A 12,685-nucleotide genomic window follows, 5' to 3' on the forward strand; every position below is an offset into this window, starting at 1 on the left:
CCAAGATACCACCAAGTGGTGACGTCACGGATCGCAGCCTATTCCGTGACGTCACTGACTTTTGTGGCTGAAAATTTTTCAATTTTGGGCCGCCAACAGGCCTGGAGTACTAGGCGAACAGAAATGGCCAGAAGGTGGATTCTATTTTCTGAAACAGTTTTTTGTGAATATCTCGGCCATTTCGCTTCCAATCCAGGATCGTGATAGGTCATAAAAAGCGGAAAAATAAGGCGCGTCGAGTGGCCAACACAATCTGGTCTTAGCCAAGTTAACACCGGGGGGGAGTTAAAATTGGCCCAAAACTAATATTTGTATAAGTTCCTGTTTTTTCGATTATGTATATCTCGGCTATTTCCCAACCGATCTGGAAGCGGGGTACCATTTTGAGAGCAGGACTTTAATATCCTTCGATCTCTACCAAAATATCCTTCATGTCCTTGAACAAACATTTTCCCGATAATGAATACAATATACATTTGATTTTTTTTTAATTCAAGGATAAAACTTCCTTTGATGCAAAAACTTTTGATGCACTTTGAAGGACCTTAAAGTCCTGACTCCGATATGGCATTAATTTCCAAAATCGGTTATGGATTTCTGTTATGGTTATGGAACTGCATCATTAGTTTTGCGATATCGAACAACTCATTTTCGACCCGATTTTTGAAAATATGAAAAGGTATGTATCATCGGCATCATCGATTTCGGCGAACTTTGGATGCATTTCGACTAACATCGAGGCGCTGATTCCGAAAATGTTCTGGCATTGCCGGATCGGTCCACAAATGGCCCAGATAAAAGCTCTGGAAAGCGCATTTCTTTTCCCATTGAAAATTTTCGAAAATCAGATTTTAGTTGGCCATGTTTTGATGCAGAGTTATGCTACTCCGTGCTCCGGCTTGCGAAGGTATGGCATTCGATTATCCGACAAATATTGGCACCACCAGCAGTCTTAGTTCACCTGGTTTTTAAATTAAGTAAAGGAATGTTTATTCCTAGGAACGAATACAATATTGGGTAATTACCTTATCAATTAGCAACGCGGGTGACTCGTGATCGCTTTATTGGCACACGCCCATAATAAAAATTTCCCATTAAACGCTGATTAAAAACAACTAGCGGTTTCGTGTGCATTCTGATGTTGTATTTAGATATTTTTTACTACGCATTTTTAATGAACTTGTATATCGATGTATATTCACAGTAATTGAGTACTTAGAAACTTAGAAAAAGACAACAAGTGCTGTGCGTGTGGAATTTGAGAAAACCAAAAAAAATGGAGGGGTACCTTGAATATTCCGAATTCCGAACAGGCACGATAGTTAAATCCTAATTAATTGGAAACTTTGTTTTGGTATGATAAGGAATATGAATGGGGTTGATATGCGGGAATGGGGTATTTTAGGGGAGACAGAACTTACAATAAATACAAAAACGTACAAATATGTATAATATACAATATATAAATCTGCAGTTAAAGCACTTAACTCGCTTCGCATCGATGCGTTAGTAAACTTTGAGTCTTAGAGTCTAAGAAAACACTGCCCATATAATTTTACAAGGACAATCAGAGGTCTTACATTAGACTAATGCTTTTAGTTGTACCTTTTTTTGTTTGAAACAGAAAAGGATTTTAAATATTTCAATAATTGTTAACTTTAAAGAATCCTCCTTCTATTAAATTAAATCCCAATTGTTTTTGGTAGAATCTCTAATTGTCCTTTTTTGTTATTAATAAAATCCTTAAAGGGCAGTGTAGTTTGCGCATGCTTTGCTAAGGGCTTTTGGCTTGCTTTCCTCCACTATTCCATGTGAATATATACTTTAGAGGAACTGCATGAATAACGATCGCTCACAAGCTTCCTCGAGAAGAGCTTGCTGCCGTTGCTTTTCCTCGGGAGTGAGTTCCTTCACCAGCTCGTCGAAGCCGTCGTCTGAGTAAGCCTGTTCCTCGTCCTCCAGGACACCGTCGACTTCCTCACCAGCAGCTGCGGGTAGTAGTGGCTCTCCTATAATGGATCGTATATCGTTTGGCAGCGTTTCCGAAGCCTTAAGTTGCAGGTAAATAGCTTCGGCAATCTCCAGAGTCTTTTGCACGTCTATATTTCCAGACAGCTCGTTAACGTGCTTCAAAATCTCAGTGAACTCAAACTGGCTTTCGATTATTATACTGGTCTCTTGGTCTAGAATGGCCACAGAGAACAGCAGGTGGAAGTTGGGGCACGGAAGGCGGGTCCACAGGCACTCCCACACCTTCAAAACGTCGTCGTTGTCTAGCTCCCGTTTGTACCAGACCAGGAGCCATCGGAAACAGAAGTACATATTATCAGAGTCGTGGGAACGCATGTAGTTGAACAAAGGAGCATTGGCGAACTCAATCAAGCGACGCAGCTGGGCGAACTGTGTCTTCATTCCTGCTTGGTCCATGTCGAAGTTTGTGAACACCAGTTCCATGAAGCCCACGAAGCACCAGAAGGCATCCACCTCGTTGACTTGAATCTCCAATATCGGAGCTAACAGATCCGACATGCCCTGGACATAGCCGAGGTCGAAGTTGTACATCACGTAGGTCATAAGGATGCCTTGAAGCAGGGCGATATTCGGATTATCCTCTCCGGCAAAGAATGGTAGCGAGCGATCCGTACGCTTTACATCCTTTTCGATTTGGCACTTGCGCTCCCGGTAACCACTAAAGTTAGATTCCTGGGCAGTTGTCATGGCTAGCCACTGGGCCTTCATGTTGTAATATTCGATGGACTTTTGCTTACGTCGTTCAATCCGCTCCACATGGGTATCGGACCACTTATAGTAATTGAGCAGGTACTTCCACACCTCGGACCGCAGGCTGTGCACGATGCCACCACGAAAAACGAGCTCCTTGATGCGGTCACTGTCAGAGATACGTCCGTCTGGCGTTTGGAACTCCAGCCACTGTGTTTCCGTTAGAGGAAGACCTAAAGAAAATAATAATATTATAAAAATGGAATACAATTAAAGGTAACTTATGCAATCACTAACCTCGCTCCACCCTTTGACGATCGGGCAAGTTGTTAACTATTTTCTCGTCCTGGGAATTCAGGTTCTCCAGTTCGCTATCCCCTGGGGATTTATCCGCACTGCCACCGCGACTCTGGCCGTTTGAAGAGCAAGCGCTGTTAGTGCTGCCGCTCAGCCCAATTATTTGGTAGTTATCTGGCGAGGTTTGTCGATCCCCAGAAATCAGAGCCCCCGGCCTGGATTTGGGCGATCGCTGGAACGGCGGCTGAACATAGTCAGGGATGTTACCCAAAAATCCAGCCAGCTTGTTGGGCAACCAGCTTTCTCGTGAGGATGGACTGGACTTGATCTCTCCAATATCCAATTCGGCAAACGTCTTCTTCAGTTTCTGGTTCTCGTTGGTCAGGAAGGTGTACTCCTCGCCGCCTCGATTACTTTCCGAACTTTCAATGAAGTGCTGGTCGCGCATGGCGCGAACGAAGAGCTCCGCATTGCCGTGCTGGAAGAAGAACTCGCAGTGTAGACCACCGGCTCCTTTGCGCATAAATCGTAATGTCTGACCGCGGTGGCGAACCTCCACAGAGGCCAGATCTTCAAGTGGGGTGCGCATTATACGGGAGCGGGCTGTGCCCCCGCCACTAGGTTCGATGGGTTTCGTATTGAATGCTCGACATTCGGAGGTTGTGCGAGTTCGGCCGGATATCCTGTCCACCAGCGCCCAGTCGCCCTGATCCTGACTATTGTCTGCTATTATAATTGAATCGTTTGGCTGCCATTCGAGGAACAATCTTCTTCGTGGTAAGGAGTACTCCACTAAGCTCAAGGCTCCACTGGTGTTTAGGTCCGAAATGTGCTCCGCACTAGCCTTCTTCAGAAGGACTCCGTCGTGCGTAAAAAGGGTCTAAATATAGAAATTACCAAAGAGAAGAACGTAATTAGTAAAATGAGTCAGAAAAAGAAACAAAGAAGGGGCTTACGTTGCCAATTCCTTGGGGCTGGAGTGGTTGGGCCGGCTGCTCCTCCTCCGCGGAAGAGGACACCTGCGACTCGCCCAGGACGTCCAATTGCACCACTTGGCATCGGTCATAGCGTACCGATTCGTTCATGGCCGCCGGTGCTTTATAAATTCCGTGTTTAGAAAATATTACGCTTTATTTCTGTGGTTTAGAGCTGGAAACAAAATCGATTTTATTATCGATACATCGATATCATTTATGAGCGTCGATTAAGCTTTTAATAAATAACTTTAAATTTACTTATTAAAAGACAATTTTGAATTTTTACCGAGAAACAAAGACACTTTTTTAATTTGATGTGTATTTATCAAAATATATGATTCAAACTTCAAATTCAAAAGATGAAAAATGAATGGGAAATAAACTAGTGTTGTAAAACTAACTGCTTGTCAGAAATTCAAAATTCTTTTTCCGTTACAGGGAATTTTTTGCATTTTAAAATAATTAAATTAAAACAGCTTTTATAAATTACTTTTATCAAAAGAAAACAAAACTAAAACTTTGTTTAATTCCAAGCTATAAATCAAGAGCGATTGTCATAGGAATAATCGTTAAAATAGTGGATTTTTTCATATGTTTTCAATTTACAAATCAGTTGCAACAGTTTATAAATTTACCCACTTCATGGCCACCGACTAACCCACTCCCACCAACTGCGACATACTCGGCCATCAATAAAAATCCCCTCGAGAGCGAAAGTAATTCGCTAAACGCCAAATATTCTCTTCGTAATTCCCATGTCGTAAGAACTGTGATCATTTTAAAATAAGCACACACATATAGAAGTTTGTATCTGTTTTGTAAATAGATTAAAATTGTTCGTACGTACTCGTGTGATAAAGTGTTGAGGTCTTCGTCTTCAGCCGAATCTTAACGATCGGAGGAAAAGCATCTTCGGTCAGTTTTGAAAACTTTTTCCGAGAGTTCAGTTTGCGATAGGAAGTCTAGGCAAGCAGTCACTGTTTTCGAAAAAGTTTTTAAATAGAACGAAACATAATCAGAATTCAGAAAATATTTACAGGTGGGTGTTTTGACATATTTGTGTAAATCCAAAAGCGGGCAAAAAGATTTTTGTCTTTTTTAATAGTTGTCGTTTGGGATTACAATGCGAGATTATATTTTCGAGTTTTTTTCAAAAACAAATCAATGTTATCTTAGGATTATATAATAAATGTTAACAAAACTAAATGAAAATATCAACAAATAGTCTTGATCTTTTCATGTAAGAGTTTTTTTTGTAAATAGTTTCCCTCAAAGAAAAAGGAAAAGTGAAAGTGTCATTTAAGGGTCACTTGGACGAAAATTAGCTGAGAGTCGTAAACAGACCTGGTCAGTGTCACTCTTAAATATTCGATTAAAAATACACTCGTATCTATATGTACAGTTTTTGTCAGTGGAAAAAACATGATTCTTCGTATTTATCAATGAATTTTCCAACAAATAGAGAGAGGGTTCGCCATACCCCGAAGAAAACATGAAAAACTTACTCAGACACCTGAGATGATTGTACGCATCGAGGGAGAAATTTTGAGACCCTTAACAGATATTTTCATATGGTGTGAGAATAGGATTCTCTCTAAAAAATCAGCTCGATATCTGACGCCCCCAATCTGAACGCTCTGCCTCTCTGTGCGACATAGCCAAAATATTTGTTTCATTAATTCGAAAAGAAAACACCAACAGAACCAAAAAACATGAAAATTCATCGACCAGAAATAGCGCCACCCACCGAAAGTTTTGAAATTAAATTGACTTACAGGGTATTTTTAAAACGATTGCCATTATTATGAAGAGCAGAGATGGGCCGTGACATGGCAGATGGTTTTGAAACTCATGTTCTTTTTATTTTCAGGACATTATGGAGAAATCAACTAGGCCAAAAAGGAATCGTCGTCACAGCAGGTGAGATAATGGATTTAGGTGGCCATTAAGGGGGAACTCTTGAAATTAAATTTTTTATTACCATTTCTGTAGACGTGCCTGGCCACCAGAAGATGAACTGCATCCTCCAACCCGTGCCGCCAAGCGTCTGTTTACACCGGACATCAAACGAATGTTAAAGGATTGGCTCATAAGGCGCCGGGAGAACCCGTATCCCAGTCGGGAAGAAAAGAAACAACTGGCAGCTGAGACTGGTCTAACCTACACCCAGATATGCAACTGGTTCGCCAACTGGCGGAGAAAATTAAAGAACTCGGAGCGAGAAAAAGCCAAGAAATCGTGGGGTCATCTAATCAAAAATTACAACCACAATGCCAGGGGAAATGTTGAGCAGTTTAGCATCTCATCGGAGGACAGTATTTGGGAGGAGGAGATGCGCTCGTGCCCGGCGGAGGACGAAGACAACGACTACGATGATGATGAGTTGTCGAGCCACAGCACTGGCAGTGATGGAAATGCCAACAATGCATCCACATCTGCGTATAAACCAAACTTTTATGTTGAATCTGCGGATCTGGGAGAAAGGATTCCTCTCCTGCCCACTGTGGCAGCGGGAAAAGCCAAGTATAAGCACCAGATGATGGAGAAGTACCTGCGCGATAGCTCTACAGTGGAGGATGAAGTCCCAAAGCCTGCTACCCAACTCAATAAATGGCTCGAAAGTGCAGCCAAGTTTACACCAGATCGGAATCATTACCACATTGAGTGGAATACGAATAGGTGAGTCGATAAAAGAAATGCAATTAGATCGATCAAATTCTATAGTATATTATCCTTATTTTAGGCAAAAAATGAATGGCACTAATGGACAGGATCGACATAACCAGAACCAAGTGATCTTCACCAGCGATGCAACGGCAGCGGCGGCTCTCGATGATCGCTGGATGCTGCACCATAAGGACGAACTCGATGCCGCTGAAGCTCTGGCCAACATGGCCTTCAACTGTAGACAACGCTGGCACCATCAAACCACCACGATCAGCTCCTGAGCACCACCGAAGAGTCGCTGCAACTGACGCCATCATTCCAGCAGAAGTTTCATGCCCCTTTGGAAAGTGCAATCTAGTCATAAAGTTTCGGAAAACCCGTCGAATAGTTAAAGAATTTGTAGCAGCTAGTTTAGTATGAAAGACATAAACATTTTCGCTTTTTTTTGTTATTTAACAAATGTTTTTTTATTACTACTCCTTGGTTTCTTCCTTGGACTCTTGCGTTGAATCCTTGGCTTCACCTTTAGCGTGAACATCTAGGACTTGGACAAAGCTGTTCTGGTGGGCCTGAAGCTGCTGGACAAGGTTGCCAGCGGCTTGGTTGAGGGTCTGGACGAGCTGTGCCTGAGCCGCCTGCAAACCTGGCATCTGAGCGTAGGCCATAAGTTCGTTTCTGCTTAGCAGTGTCTTCTCCACAATACCACCAAGCAGCACCATTTGAGGCACCCGACGTGTGATCTTCAGAAGAGTGGAAACACGCTGTTGGTCCGGTGAGAACACGATGCAGTGGTTGGAGTGAAAGAGTGGCATAATCGCCTCATAGCGAGTGTCCTTAACAGCCTCTCCGATGATCTTACGGCCGTAGGATTTGAGGTGCAGGTTCTGTTTGTGAAGGTCGACCCTCACTTTGAAGATTTCATCGGAGGTTATGGAGTTCAGGTGGAAGATGGCCACCAGCTGGGAGTGTTCCAGCCAGTTGCGCACTTCTCGTGCTATAATGTCGTTGTAGGGATTCTCAACTTGCTGTTGAAAACGTTCCGTTCTCGATTGGAAGCATGTTTTTGACTTGGGAGCCTCCGGGTATTTTGGTTGGGTTACGGCTATCACACGAGCACGTTCATAATGCGGCGCTTTGGGGCGTTGTATGTTGATTTTTCCCCTGAACCGTAAGAATTGCAGCGCAGGTGTACTGGTTTTTGTCAAGGGCAATGCTAAAAACAATAGATATCAATAAATAATCCTCCAAAATTGGAAGCAAGTGTCGTGGAAGTTACACAACAAATGCAACCGAAAACCGTGAATTAAAAACAAGTCAGTCGACTGAATCTTACTCTTCTGCACCAAGTTCGCCATCACTGAATGTTCTTGGATGGTACTTTTAAGCTTAAAACTATTTCAATAAGCTAATAAGGTGTTTTTTATATTAAAACCCAAATAAAAACACCTTGCGGCTAAATAAACCAGGGGTGTCGAAAATAACCCAGGTGGCAATATCGGTTCCATGGCCTTGCTGGATAATTGAAAATTTATCGATAAAAAAAGAGTGTTGTAAAGAAAAAATATGTAACGCTCGAATATTTGAATTAGGGAACCCAATTCTGTCAGACATTAAAATTTAAATTCAAAAGCTTTGCTAGTTTTGAATTAGACCCATTTCATCAAATGATTGAACCCAGAACGATTGCATAGGTATAGAATTTATTTAATTACAGTTATAACATTAACATCTATATATATTATGTATATATGTATGTATAAGTTGCATTTCGCTAATGGGATTCGACTTGATGGCTTTACGGGCCGGGAAATATAGATAGAGACAGTAGAAATCGGTATATGTGTACAACCATCAACTGTATTAGGGTTTTTCATTTTTTTTTTTGTTGGAGTAGAGGAAAAGTATTCGGAATTCAGAAATAAAAAAACCAAACAAATAATTGTAAGAAATAAGTGTAATTTAATCGGTTTCTTCAAAGTAACTTAGGAAATAACTAAAAAGTGTCTTAAAACATACAACTTATACATTAACATATGTTTAACAGCGCTTCATCTGTTTCAACTTGAAAAATGTGTTTGTTTACTTGCTGCTTTTCTTTTCTTCTTTTCTTCTTTGTTTTTTTTTTTTATTTTTTTTGTATTTTATTTTTTAATTTTCTCTTTTCTTTACTATTTTTTTTTTAAATTTCTCATCGGTTTCCGTTTCTGTGGGATCTCTGGCAGATCTGATCTTTCGTGTTCTCGTATTGTTAATTGTGTTATATAATGTACAGTTTCTCTTTAGTTTAGTTTTAAAACATACAACTAAATACGCGCTAAACACTAATTAAACTGTATTTACATTTCATATTTGTTAGAATCTAAATAATTTAAATATTTTACAGTTGTGTTTTTTTTCTTTTCTTTTCTTTACTTTACTTGTGTGTTTTTTGTTTATGTTTTTTTTTTATATTATTTTTATCAATTTCTTATTATTTTCTGTTGTCACATAATTTACAAGTGGGCGTGAGAACGTACATACGTTTAAGTTTAAGGAGTGTTTCAGAGAGAGGGTTACTATATAGGTTATTGTATCATATAGTGTGTGTTGGGGTATTTTAATGTTTAGGTTTTGTGTTTTAATGTATTTCATGTAGAAAAGGAGGTGTGTCAGCAATTATTCGTATAGAGCGGGCCCTGAAACTGCATCCAACATTTTACAAAGTTTCCTGGCGCCAAAATTCAACTTAGGGTTGCGGCTCGGAACGCCCTGAATTGGTCATAGTCCAGTGTTTTATGTTTTAATTATATAGCTTTAGTATTGTGGCAGTGGTGGTGTTTTTCTTTTAATGAAATAAAATAAAAAAAATAATAAAAATGGAGAGAAAAAATTAAAGAGAAAGAAACCTTTTCGTAGGACAACCAACTAAAAATTACCAACAACGTGGTCTCGAAATATATGACTACATCCGTTGCTGGAATTTTTTCGGAAAAGTTAATATTGAAGAAAAAAAAACTCTGGTGCAGAGCGGAAATTCCAACACGAATCGTGTCTAAGCTTTAAAATATTTGGCTTAACATATTTGATTATACTTAATTACGCGTCTAGATAATGTAATTTAAATGTAATGCATAATGTATACGTGTGTATGTTATCGTAGGAAAAGCCTCTGGGCGCATCTTTAAACCTAGTTGTGCTTGACAGCAGGGCGACGGATAGGACCAGACCGTGGTAAACCAGAATCATCTGCAGTTCATTGGGTCTATGCCAGGCCCCATTCTTGTTACTTAACATTTTGTTTTTTAACATTTTGTTTTTATTTTTTTTTTTTAAAGACAGGCATTCCATAGAGCCAAGGAACCGATTATGAAAAAAAAAAAACTAAAACTTGTTCGAAGGCAGAGGAGGAAACTTTGTAGAGTGTGGAGGAGCAGTAACCTTTTTTTTGAAGCGCCCACCGAAGTTGTCGAAAATGTTACTCGCCAATCAAAAACTTAAACGTGTTAGGGGATAGAGGATCGGATATTCATATTATGTGTATGGGTAGTAGTATGCATAGTACAGTAAACAGTTATTATTTTTTAAGCTTTCTTTTTTAACATTTCAATATTTTGTTGTTTGTTTTGTGTGTTGTGTGTGTGTGTGTGTATTGGGTTGTTCTCATTTTTTACGTGTTTTTTTTTTGTTTTTCTTTCATTTTAAATTAAGCAAAAATAAAACTTTCATTCTTGAGATCAAACTTAACGATACTTTGCAAGCTTGTTAAAGGGTTTCTTTGTTTTCCTTTTTTTTAATTTTTGTTTTTTTGTTTTTAAATTAGAAAAATTGTAAATAATTAATTTAGACGAATCTTAATCGTTTCGCTTTTGCTTTCAAAGTGCGGGGGATCTGATCTGAAGGTATTTTTTCGGTTTTGCTTTCGCTTTTTTGTTTGTTTTTGAGTTTGAATCTCAAAATCTTCTTATTTTTTCTTCTTTAATTTCTCTGCTGGCATCGGTTTGTTGTTTATTCAATAAAGTGTTTTTGCATTTTTCTGAGTTTTAAGTTCGTTTTGTTTTGCTTTGCTTTTTTAAACTTTTGCTTGTTTAATCGCTATTTAAAATTACTTAAAATACTAGAAGAGCGTAACTTGTTTTTGCTTCCTATTCAATCGTTTCTGTTCCTATTCCGTGTGGTTTTTAGATTGTTCTTTCCTGTTGGTTTATGCGAAAATCCGGTTGTAAGTGTCTCTTCTCAGTGGTGGATTAAGTCCGGGATTAGTGCTGTGCTTTACACAGTGGCGATGACGATCAGGAGATGTGCCAATTCGGCCACACGATTCTTAAGATCCGGGGCAGCTCGCTCCAGATTCTCGTTCGCAAAATCGCAGGCCGGGAAGATGTGCACCACATAGGCCGCCTGCTCGCTGCCCGGTATGGGTATGTTCACGATACCGGCGGCCATTTTCTGTTGCAGGTAGGTGATGAATCCGGTTTGAAGATTTCTCGAGTGCTGCAGCACGTCAGCATGGTCGCGGCCACAGGGCAGGGCCAGCAGCATGCAGTGCTCCTTGTCCACCTATTGCATAACAAAGCAATACAAGTTAGTTCCAGTTATCCTATTTAATACTTCAGCTTAATAAATACCTGCATCTTCTTGGCCACTCCCTCTAGCTGAGTCTGCTCCAGTCGCATTCTCTGCGCTATCCGGAGGAGTGGAGTGCTGGTATCCGCCAAACTGGGCAGAGAAGCTCGCGCCACATTCGGATTTCCATGGACAAAGTGCATCTGGACGGCGGCTTGGTCGGTTTTCAGGGCCAACAGACCCTGCCACATCACTGGGTAGCGTTGCAGCAGAGTGATGAGCGAATCACCAGCTGGTGGAGCGATTGCCGGCGGTGCCTGTTGGGAGGAGATTTCCAGGCCGGCGTGCAGGCCAGGTGGCAGATGCTCCTGTTGTTGTTTCACTAAAGAATCAAAGAACAACTTAGTCTTAATAGGTTCTTCTTCAATAAGTAGCTGTGATACTCACCAGCTGCTGCAATCATGGACATGCGCTCCATTTCACGCTCATCCAGCATCTCTATCGGCTTGGAAGGATGTAAGACACCATCGCGACCGATGAACGGGCTGGTGGAAACGGCGGGCATTGGCGGCGGCACCACCACACTGATGGAGGCAGCTGGCCGATGGGCTGGCGGTGGTTCCAGTTGTATGCCGCCACTGTCATAGTAGCCCGAGGCCCGCGTGGCCATGTCGCTGAAGTGTGCCGGAGGAATGCGTGCATTGTGGACATATACCTGAGCCATTTGCGGAGAATCTGAAGAAGAGGGGAAACAAAATGCATTAAAACCGGATACTTTATAGAAATTCTGTCAAACTTACCCGCTGCTGTGCGATCTTGTGGACTTTGCAGGCTATGCGGCACTGCAATGGTCCTTGGTGGCCCGCTGCCAGGACGCCTGAGCTCCAACGGCGGACTGCTGCTGATCATCTTGTCGTCGTAGTCTCCGCCTCGCATTAAGTGGTGCTGGTAGATCATGAACTCCCTAGAAGGAGGCACTCCTCGATACGTGGAATCGTTCTGCAATAAAATATTTAAAATATATTTTAGTTTAAAAGTACTCTTTAAATGAATAAATTTGTTAAGTGACTCCGACTAAGATAGGTTTGCAATTGGGTTACGCTACTTGAAAGCTCCGCAAGTAAAACTTGTGCATTACCGGTGTTATGGGCGATGCCTGCTGATGAGCTGGCGGCGGACTCTGGGTGCGCCGTCCACTGACATAGGCGCCCAGGTCATGCTGCGTCCATGAAGGCAATTTAAGGATTGGTAGATTAACGTTAATGGTTAGTAAATAGGCAACTTTATAGTGACAACCGAAGGCATGAACCAAATATAAGAAAAATATAAGAAAATACTTTGAAAACTTACCAAACTGGCATCGAAGGCCGGCATCACCGGAGGCATAACCAGTGGCGACACCCTAGGCTGACCTTGCGGACTGATGTTCGGTATGGCTGTACGCAAAACTGCAAGGAAATGGTCATTGATTAGTTCCTGAT

At 41.2% G+C, this 12,685-nt stretch overlaps 4 protein-coding genes across 12 annotated transcripts in view; 1 reads left to right on the plus strand and 3 right to left on the minus strand.

Annotated features, from left to right (window-relative positions):
- Positions 1–1,122: 1,122 nt before the first annotated feature.
- Positions 1,123–4,261, minus strand: LOC6503426 (small G protein signaling modulator 1). Its single transcript, XM_001965282.4, has 3 exons — positions 3,975–4,261; positions 3,019–3,898; positions 1,123–2,954 (listed from the first exon to the last, which is right to left on the minus strand). Exons 1-3 carry the CDS (start codon positions 4,101–4,103, stop codon positions 1,825–1,827), a joined length of 2,139 nt encoding a protein of 712 aa, XP_001965318.1. The 5' UTR covers positions 4,104–4,261; the 3' UTR covers positions 1,123–1,824.
- A 50-nt stretch (positions 4,262–4,311) lies between these two features.
- On the plus strand, positions 4,312–6,967 carry LOC6507158 (homeobox protein Mohawk). Of its 2 annotated transcripts, none has more exons than XM_014905115.3 (4): positions 4,312–4,755; positions 5,866–5,915; positions 5,988–6,674; positions 6,739–6,967. In XM_014905115.3, exons 2-4 carry the CDS (start codon positions 5,872–5,874, stop codon positions 6,941–6,943), a joined length of 936 nt encoding a protein of 311 aa, XP_014760601.1. In that variant the 5' UTR covers positions 4,312–4,755; positions 5,866–5,871; the 3' UTR covers positions 6,944–6,967. The 2 variants fall into 2 exon arrangements, with proteins under 2 accessions (XP_014760601.1, XP_001965319.1); XM_001965283.4 differs by lacking the exon at positions 4,312–4,755 and adding an exon at positions 4,897–5,034 and having other exon boundaries at positions 6,739–6,956.
- An 80-nt stretch (positions 6,968–7,047) lies between these two features.
- On the minus strand, positions 7,048–8,170 carry LOC6503415 (39S ribosomal protein L10, mitochondrial). The gene is made up of 2 exons (XM_001965284.4): positions 7,996–8,170; positions 7,048–7,875 (listed from the first exon to the last, which is right to left on the minus strand). Exons 1-2 carry the CDS (start codon positions 8,015–8,017, stop codon positions 7,136–7,138), a joined length of 762 nt encoding a protein of 253 aa, XP_001965320.1. The 5' UTR covers positions 8,018–8,170; the 3' UTR covers positions 7,048–7,135.
- Positions 8,171–8,598: 428 nt separating this feature from the next.
- LOC6503404 (protein split ends) overlaps positions 8,599–12,685 on the minus strand; it is a 63,972-nt gene continuing 59,885 nt past the window's right edge. For 6 of the 8 annotated variants that reach the window (XM_032455502.2, XM_044716346.1, XM_032455498.2 and 3 more), the window contains 6 exons: positions 12,555–12,652; positions 12,343–12,423; positions 12,005–12,203; positions 11,652–11,939; positions 11,267–11,586; positions 8,599–11,198 (listed from right to left, as the gene is read on the minus strand). In XM_032455502.2, the coding sequence (XP_032311393.1) occupies positions 10,911–11,198; positions 11,267–11,586; positions 11,652–11,939; positions 12,005–12,203; positions 12,343–12,423; positions 12,555–12,652 (1,274 nt within the window). In that variant the 3' untranslated portion in view covers positions 8,599–10,910. The remainder of the gene's footprint in view (positions 11,199–11,266; positions 11,587–11,651; positions 11,940–12,004; positions 12,204–12,342; positions 12,424–12,554; positions 12,653–12,685) is intronic. The other 2 variants (XM_032455501.2, XM_044716347.1) reach the window with 1 other exon arrangement.

This window comes from Drosophila ananassae, chromosome 3R, assembly GCF_017639315.1.
Source record: "Drosophila ananassae strain 14024-0371.13 chromosome 3R, ASM1763931v2, whole genome shotgun sequence".
Classification (NCBI taxonomy): Eukaryota; Metazoa; Arthropoda; class Insecta; order Diptera; family Drosophilidae; genus Drosophila; species Drosophila ananassae.

What these genes read in the sequence shown, in the direction of transcription:
- LOC6503426 (XM_001965282.4), bottom strand. Translation starts at nt 4,103, where the DNA reads ATGAACGAATCGGTACGCTATGACCGATGCCAAGTGGTGCAATTGGAC. An exon ending in AGCCCCAAGGAATTGGCAAC is followed by an intron (nt 3,899 to 3,974) that starts GTAAGCCCCTTC and finishes TTCTATATTTAG; the next exon opens with ACCCTTTTTACGCACGACGG. An exon ending in TCGTCAAAGGGTGGAGCGAG is followed by an intron (nt 2,955 to 3,018) that starts GTTAGTGATTGC and finishes TATTTTCTTTAG; the next exon opens with GTCTTCCTCTAACGGAAACA.
- LOC6503415 (XM_001965284.4), bottom strand. Translation starts at nt 8,017, where the DNA reads ATGGCGAACTTGGTGCAGAAGA. An exon ending in GGCGAACTTGGTGCAGAAGA is followed by an intron (nt 7,876 to 7,995) that starts GTAAGATTCAGT and finishes TATTGTTTTTAG; the next exon opens with CATTGCCCTTGACAAAAACC.
- LOC6507158 (XM_014905115.3), top strand. Translation starts at nt 5,872, where the DNA reads ATGGAGAAATCAACTAGGCCAAAAAGGAATCGTCGTCACAGCAG. An exon ending in AGGAATCGTCGTCACAGCAG is followed by an intron (nt 5,916 to 5,987) that starts GTGAGATAATGG and finishes CCATTTCTGTAG; the next exon opens with ACGTGCCTGGCCACCAGAAG. An exon ending in ATTGAGTGGAATACGAATAG is followed by an intron (nt 6,675 to 6,738) that starts GTGAGTCGATAA and finishes TCCTTATTTTAG; the next exon opens with GCAAAAAATGAATGGCACTA.